At 38.1% G+C, this 8,397-nt stretch overlaps 1 protein-coding gene across 1 annotated transcript; it reads right to left on the bottom strand.

Annotated features, from left to right (window-relative positions):
* Window positions 1-6,213: 6,213 nt before the first annotated feature.
* Window positions 6,214-8,067, bottom strand: DEFB127 (defensin, beta 127). The gene is made up of 2 exons (XM_008582678.1): window positions 8,019-8,067; window positions 6,214-6,467 (listed from the first exon to the last, which is right to left on the bottom strand). Exons 1-2 carry the CDS (start codon window positions 8,065-8,067, stop codon window positions 6,214-6,216), a joined length of 303 nt encoding a protein of 100 aa, XP_008580900.1.
* Between the last annotated feature and the right edge of the window lie 330 nt (window positions 8,068-8,397).

The following is an 8,397-nucleotide window of genomic DNA, read 5'->3' on the forward strand; positions in this document are numbered from 1 at the left end:
GAGCCTACATTGACACATCATTATCACCCAAAGTCTATAGTTTGCATTAGGCTTATTCTTGGCATTGTACATTCTGTGGGTTTTGACAAATGCACGATGTGATATATCTACCATTACAGTATGCTACAGAGTAATTCTACCACCTTAAAAATTCTCCAAGGGGCGGGCCCGGTGGCGCACTGCTACAGTGCGCCTCTTGGGAGTGCAGCGGCGCTCCCGCTGAGGGTTCGGATCCCACATACAGACCGGTTCCCGCTATAAAAATTCTCCAAGGGGCCGGCCCAGTGGTGCACTGCTACAGTGCGCCGCTTGGGAGTGCGGCGGCGCTCCCGCTGAGGGTTCGGATCCCACATACAGACCGGTTCCCGCTCACTGGCTGAGCGAGGTGCAGGCGCAGCACCGAGGGTTGCGATCCCATTGCTGGACACGAAAAAGGACAAAAAGGAAAAAAAAAAATTCTCCAAGTATTCATCCCTCCCTCTCTCCTAATACCTGGAAATCCCTGATATTTTAATTATTGGACAAAAAGGAAAAAAAAAAATCTCCAAGTATTCATCCCTCCCTCTCTCCTAATACCTGGAAATCCCTGATATTTTAATTATTATTTTAATAATTTTGCCTTTTCCAGAATGGCATATAGTTGGAATCACAATATGTAACTTTATCAAATTGTTTTCTTTTCCTTAGTAATATACATTTAAGTTTCTTCCATGACTTCCCATGGCTTGGTAGCTCATTTTTTTTAGAGTGGAATAATACTCGTATTCCATTGTCTGGATGTGCCATAATTTATTTATCCATTCACCTACTGAAGGGCATCTTCATTGCTTACAAGTTTTGGCAATTATGAATAAAGCTGCTATAAACACCTGTGTGCAGGTTTTTGTATGGATGTAAATTTTCAGCATATTTGGGTAAATACCGAGTGCTATAGTAGTTTATAAAAAACTGCCAGACTGTCTTCCAAAGTGGCTATACCATTTTGCATTGTCTGTAGCACAATGAATGAGAATTTTGCATCTTTGCCCAGGTTTGATGCTGTCAGTTTCTCATCCTTGCCAAGGTTTGATGTTTAAACATCCTAATAGGTGTGTAGTGGTATCTCATTGTTTTAATTTGCAATTACCTAATGATGTTAAGCATTTTTTAATATGATTCACCACTGTGTATCTTCTTTGGTGAAGTGTCCAAGTCTTTTGCCTATTTTAAAATCAGGTTTGTTAATTTTCTTATTGTTCAGTTTTAAGTGCTCTTTGTATGTTTTAGATAACAATATTTTATCAGATATGTCTTTTGCAAATATTTTCTCCAAGTCTGTGGCTTGTCTTTTCATTCTCTTGACAGGGTCTTTCACAGAACAGAAATTTTAAATTTTAATAAAGTCCAGCTTATCAATTTTTTCTGTCATGGATTGTTCCATTGGTGTTGTATCCAAACAGTCATCATCCTACCCAAGGTCATCTACCTTTCTCTTATATTATCTTCCAGGTCTTTTGTAGTTTTGTGTTTTATATTCAGATCTGGGATTCATTTTTGAGTTAATTTTTGTGAAGGGTGTAATATCTGTGTTTAGGTTATTTTTTCGCAGGTGGATGTCCTGTTGTTCCAACACCATTTATTGAAAAGACTATCTTTTCTCCATTGTATTGCCTTTGCTCCTTTGACACTGATCAGTTGGCTATTTTTATGTCAGTCTATTCTGGGTTGTCTATTCTGTTCCATTAATTTACTTCTCTATTCTTTTGCCAATACCATGCTGTCTTGATTATTGTAGCTTTATACTAAGTCTTGAAGTCAAGTAGTGTCAGTCCTCCCTTTTTCTTCAAATAATATATACATTTTAAAAATAATATGTAAGCATCAAATTGGCATATACTATTATTTATCCCTTAACAAATATTGTATTATACATGGAAGTTAATTTGGAGAACTTCCAGTTATATAGTCCTCACGAATATACATGGATTCAGACATATGCATGTGTTTTGAGAATCAGTTCATTATGATTCAATTTGCTTCAAGTCCAGCTCATGTTTCCAAACACTGAAATACTAAATATTCCTGTGTTTGGAAATACAAATTAAAATCACAATGAGATATCATCTCACTCCAGGTAGAATGGCTATTAGCAAAAAGACAGAAAATAAGTATAAATTTCCTCTGAGCACTGCATGAGCCCTGCATCCTATAAATTTTGATATGTTGTACTTTGATTTTTGTCTCAAATTTGAAATTTATCTCTAATTTTCCTGTGATTTTTCTTTTTACCCATTGCTTATTTAGGAGATGGTTGTTTAATTTCCATTTATTTGTTAGTTTTCTAAATTTCCTTCTGTTATTGTGGTCATAGAACATATTTTCTATGATATTAGTCTTTTTTAAAAAAAGGAAAAATTTAAACGAACAAAAGAAAGTTCATGGAAAGATTTCCATTATCTTTTGATTCTATTTTTCCACGAACTTTTTGAAGTGACCTTGTGTTTATATTCTGTTTTATTGAGTTTTTATGCAATTTATGTTGCCAAACATAGATATTTAATTTCTGTACTTGATTCCTTTTTATTAAGTGGACTTGTTGATTTGCTTAGAAATTAACTTGCCTTTGAAAAGTTTATTCATCTTTCTCTGTTGAAATTAAATTGTTATTTGCATGCTTCTGGAAGACTTTAGAGAGCTATTTCAAATAACTGTAGAAATTATAAAATGAAATATATAAATTTTAATAAGTTTTACATCTCCAGGTTTTGTGCAAATTTGAAGCCCTACTTTCTACAGAGTACTTCATTATTCATCTGTTACTCAGCTAATGTATTTGTTATTTGAACAAATAGATGTGCATATCCTTGTTTAAAAAAATTGATAAATGAAAGAAATACATAGAAAGAAAAGAAAAGAAACCAGACCTGTACCTCTCACCATATACCCAAATCAACTCAAAATGAATCAAAGACTTAAATATAAGACCTGAAACTAAAACTCCTGAAAAGAACCAGGGGAAACACTTCAGGAAGTAGGACTGGTCAAAGTCTTTATGAATATGACACCCAAAACACAGGCAACAGAAGGAAAAAGAAACAAGTGGGATTATATCAAACTAAAAAGCTTCTGCAAAAAAAGCTTTTGCAAAAAAAGCTAATGCAAAAGAAGCTTTTGCAAAAAAAGCTTCTGCAAGGGCCGGCCCGGTGGCTCACTGGATAGTGCGCCGCTTGGGAAGCGCGGCGGCGCTCCCGACTTCTGCAAAAAAAGCTTTTGCAAAAAAAGCTAATGCAAAAGAAGCTTTTGCATAAAAAGCTTCTGCAAGGGCCGGCCCGGTGGCGCACTGGATAGTGCGCCGCTTGGGAAGCGCAGCGGCGCTCCCGCCCGAGGGTTCGGATCACACGCACCCAAAAAAAGCTAGTAGGGAAACTTGCCAGAATTTGAACCCAGATCTGCCAAAACTCCAAAGTCAGACCATAATTGTGTCTCCCAGTGTGTAAATAAGCAAAAGAAACAATTAACAGAGTGAAAAGGCAACCTACTGAATGGGAGAAAATATTTGCAAACTATGCACTTGACAAAGGATTAGTAGCAAGAATATACAAAGAAACAAACAACAGAGAAAAAACAACTAACCCAATTTAAAAAGTGGGCAAAATAGCTTAATAGACCTCTCTCAAAGAAAAATATACAAATGGCCAACAGACACATGAAAAAATGCGCAACATTACTCAGCATCAGGGAAATGCAAATCAAAACCACACTGAGATATCATCTTACCCCAGTTACACTGCCTAATTTCAAAAAGACAGAGAATAACAAATGCTGACAAGGATGTGGAGAAAGGGGAACCCTCCTATACTGTTGTTGGGACTTGTTGCGCTCTTCCACCTGCCTGTAATCCTGGCAACTGGGCCAATTGTTGAGCTTGGGCTGGGTCTGGAGCTCATAAACCCCTCAAGCCCGTTCACAGACTGGTCACAAACCCTTCACATGCCAGGCTGGGTCACCAGACCCCTCACATGCAGGTCTATGAGCTAGTTAACTAGCAAAAAGGTCCTTGGAAGCCATGGGTTTGAGAGCATGGCTGCACGGGCAGACACCCGAGGCAGTCAACCCCAGCCAGGGTGGCAGCACTGCACATGTGCACTAACTCCACCCACCTCCCACACACATTTGCTTACAAAGAATGTGCTGCACCACCCCCATCTGGGCAGGTGAGGGGACCTGACTAAATTATCCTATTTTCCCAACAGGACTGTACATTGGTGCAGCCACTATGGAAAACAGTATGGAGGTTTCTCAAACAACTATAGATAGAACTGCCATAAGATCCAGCAGTGCCACTGCTGGGTATATATTCAAAGGAATGGAAATCATCATGTTGAAGGGATACCTGCACTCCCATGTTTATTGCAGCTCTGTTTACAATAACCGAGAAGTTAAACCAACCTCATGTCCATTGTCAGATGACTGGGTAAGGAAAATGTGGCATATTTACACAACGGAATACTACTCTCTCATAAAAAAGAAAGAAATACTGCCATTTGCAGCAACATGGATGAACTGGGAGAAAATTATGTCTAATGAAATAAGCCATGTACAGCAAGAGAAATACTGCAGGTCCTAACTCATAAGTGGGAGCTAAAAGAAAAAAAACAAATTAATAAAAAGAAAGAAAGAAAGATCCAACAATCATAATAGTACACTGAACTTTCAAAAGGAGAGAACAGAACTGATGTTACCAAAGGTGGGAAACAGGGAGGGTGTGGAGGGTAGGGGAGAAACTGGTAAAGGGCCGCGAGAAACAATTACATTGTATAGTGTTGAATATACTAATCATCCTCATTTGAGTATTACATATTGCACGCAGGTATTGATATTCAACTCTGTATCCCACAGATATGCACGATCAACTATGTTTCAAAAAACACAATTTATTAATTTATTCAATTATTTATTCATATCAGCAGCGGACTCATAGATATTTATTTTATATGTCGTATCATAAACCAATGCTATGTTATTTACTTTATTGCTCATATTGCCTCAGCTTTTGTCACTCAAATCTTTTTCAGACTGGACTCCTTTGTTCCTTTAACATGGCACTACAAAATGTTCTAGGCCATCTTGCATATTTCCTTACCTAGCCCTAGAACAGGAGATGAGAGAATAAGAGAACACATACTACAAATTGGTAGTGGATGTTACAGTAGATGAATTAAATCTCAAAACTGCCTCTAATTGGTATGGTGAAATTATATAAGAAACAATACTGGAATGTGAGTGTGAAGTGAGCGTGAAGTGAAGTTGGAGAAGAAACCTTTCATGTTAATCATATTTGAAATGTACATTTTTAAGAACTAGTTGGAGTATATACATGGATTATTCTTGTGTTTCTTGCATATCAAGACAGCAATAAGATTTCGTACAGTACTGCAACTCAGACCAATCCCTAGGATCTTGTCATTTCCTCTAAACTCCAAAGGGCCACAATTACCAAAAGGATGAACACATGAACAACAACAACAAAAACAACAACAGAAAACCTATAAACTTCTTTCAGGAGTTATTTGTTTATGTCTGCCTCCACCTTCTGCATTGAGCTTGATAATGGTCAAACCTTATTTCTCTCCATCTTCCCAGCTCACTGCTGGTACACAGGAGCTTAGGAAATCAAACCCTCCCATCATTCAAATTTGAGTGCTCTGTTGTTCAGCCAAACAAAGTGCATGGACAGCTTCCTGAAATGCACCGTCTTTTCCAGTTTCCTTCCATTTGTTGATGCCATTCTGTTCACTCAAATTGTCTTGTCTACTAACACTTATCTCTTGAAATCCTACACATTTCATGAGGCACCACTTTAATCCTAAACCCACTCATGAATTTTCCCTGAATATTCACTTCACCTTTTCCTCTCCTGAATTACAAGTTAATTTTCCTGAATTTTTTATTCCTGTCTTCCATGCTATCGTTGGGACTTTTTTTTTTAGTGCACTGGTTATATCTCCTTTTCAAGGGGAGGTTCTGAGTTGTCCTTATCAATCCATTCCTTAGTATGTAGTGAGTGTTCAATCTCTGGTTAAAGAAAAAATGAGTCAGGAAATGGGCAACGAGCTTTATTAGAATTTGTTTTAAGGTCATTCTAGGTATCAAAAAACCAGGAGGTAGAAGATCTCATCAACTTACTTTATTGTAACAGGTTGAGAAATAAACAAAGTGCAAATTATACTTGATTTATGTAGAATTTATCTTGGGGTTTGAGGAAGTTTCAATCACTGGATAATAGTCTTGAGGAAGAGTCAGCGCATATGTTAGTGGCTTTGGACGAGGTGGCCTTGTAATTTTTTTACGTGCTTCCAGTTCCCTGATACTGAGGCAACAATATCTCCCATTTTGACATAGTACCTCACGTACTTCAGTTATTTTGCAGATTTTCCTGCAGTTTCCTTGTACATAGTTACCCCAACACTTTTTAAGTTGTTCAGTTACTGTGCACAGAAAAGAAAAATAGTCCAAAATTAGTATCTGAGACTGAAGGCAACTTTGGTTATGGGGAAGGCAGAGGAGGCTTGTTAGGAACTAGGTGTATGGGATATCCATGAGGTATATCTTTATAATATTCCAAAGAGGATTCTCCAACAAGGTGAACCTCAGTGTTTATATTTAACTGGATCCCTCATATTGAGGTCCTCCAAGGTTGTGAGACTACCTCCTACATCTGATAGACTCTGCCAAGAACATCAGATCTTGTTTGAGAAGATAAAGGAGCTGAATCCTTGATGTTAGGCTATGGAACTACGCTTCCTCTGGGAACCTCAGCAAATCTGCCTTCATTCTGAATGCTCCCAAGAAACTATTTCCTTACTAGTGCCCGATCTCTGATGCCCAGAGAACAATAAATTGTTACTATGCATTTATATCTGAGTCAAAATATGCTCTTGAGTTCATTCCCACTACCATGGTCAAGAATGACTTTCTTGTTATTCAGTCAGCTATCTTTTTCTCTCAATAATCTTCCTCCCCTATTTAATATCAGCATTGTACACTTCTGCCAATGCATGTCTTCCTTTGACTTCTATGTCATTACAGTGATCTGGATATCCTTCTAATTCTTGGGCTTGTTTTATCCCTCCATGATTCTTCATTCTCCCTCCACCTTCAGAAGAAAGAATTCCTCCAATATTCACAACCAGACCTTTGTTCACCTTAATATACATTTTTTACTTTAGTAATACCTTCAATGATCTAAGAACTGGTGTATTCAGATTTTGACTTCTGAGTTTTTACTCTTCCCTGGACTGGACCCCAAATGATGAAGACTGAGAACAAAGATGATCCCTCCAGCCCCAGGTTATAGAACCCCTTTGAGTCTTAGATATTTGGGGGGCTAGAGGTAGACCATTACTGTTCCTATAATAAGGTACAAATATAAAAGATTTGGTTTTGAAAAAGGAAAGGAAACTTTAATTTTTAAGTTCTTAGTAAGTACCAAGTTCTATGTTAGCTGCTTCACATATGTTATATCATTTAATAAAACCTCTGTGAGGCAGGTGTCATGTCCACAGATGAGAAAACCTAGGCTCATAGAGTCTTCAGCATTTATTCAAAGTTAAGAAACTTGTAGATATTGAAGCATGTTTCTTAAACCCGACTCCAAAGTTTATGTTTCTTCCACTATTCACAAACTGTAGTATAATAAGATAAAATATATATTTAAGTGGAAGAAAATATGGCTGTGTGTTAGAGTAAAAACTGTATACAAAGGAGTAAGGCTATCCTAGATATCGGGCTCATTCCTTTCTATAATAAGGCCATCCCAGAGGAAATTATGACTTCTTTTTTCATCTCCGTGAGTACTTTTTAAGGACAGTGCCATGGTAGAAGTCCCCAGAAAGAGAATTTCTGATGACTTTTGATAGACTTCAGCCATCTCTGAGGGGCCTACTTCCCCTACTGTAGATTATAAAATTCCCTCAGGCACTGAGAAATGCTCCACCCCCTTGTTGATTTGAGTGAGATCCTGGAAAGCTCTGGGTTACCTGTGGGTTTCTGGAACAGCAGTATTGCAATGATCAGTAAGAGCTTCATGGCCAGGCTTCCCAGAGGAGGTGAGAGCCAAAGCTCTTGGTCCAGTGAACTGCACACTATGTCACCTTTCTCTGAGTCTTGGATTCTTATGCACTGAACCAGAACAGTGATGTAATATAAAGTGTGCCCCCATACTTCTGAATTATGGTCTTTGCATCCCGTGGGCAGACACAGGAGATTTGAGGTCACCACTTTACTCCCACATGGAATTCAGAGACACAGCATGTTCCATCCCGTCACACCTGATGTTATTTTGTGGGCTGTGGACTGCTGATAGGAAGAATCTGTGCTTTCCCTACTTTGGCTGTCTGCCCAGCTGGACTAATGTAC

Source organism: Galeopterus variegatus, unplaced genomic scaffold (assembly GCF_000696425.1).
Source record: "Galeopterus variegatus unplaced genomic scaffold, G_variegatus-3.0.2 Scaffold2694, whole genome shotgun sequence".
Taxonomy (NCBI): Eukaryota; Metazoa; Chordata; class Mammalia; order Dermoptera; family Cynocephalidae; genus Galeopterus; species Galeopterus variegatus.

Excerpts from the sequence above, each read along its gene's own strand:
- DEFB127 (XM_008582678.1), bottom strand. The coding sequence starts at position 8,067 with ATGAAGCTCTTACTGATCATTGCAATACTGCTGTTCCAGAAACCCACA. Across the intron at positions 6,468-8,018 it reads GCTGTTCCAGAAACCCACAG|TAACTGAACAACTTAAAAAG; the intron begins GTAACCCAGAGC and ends TTCTGTGCACAG.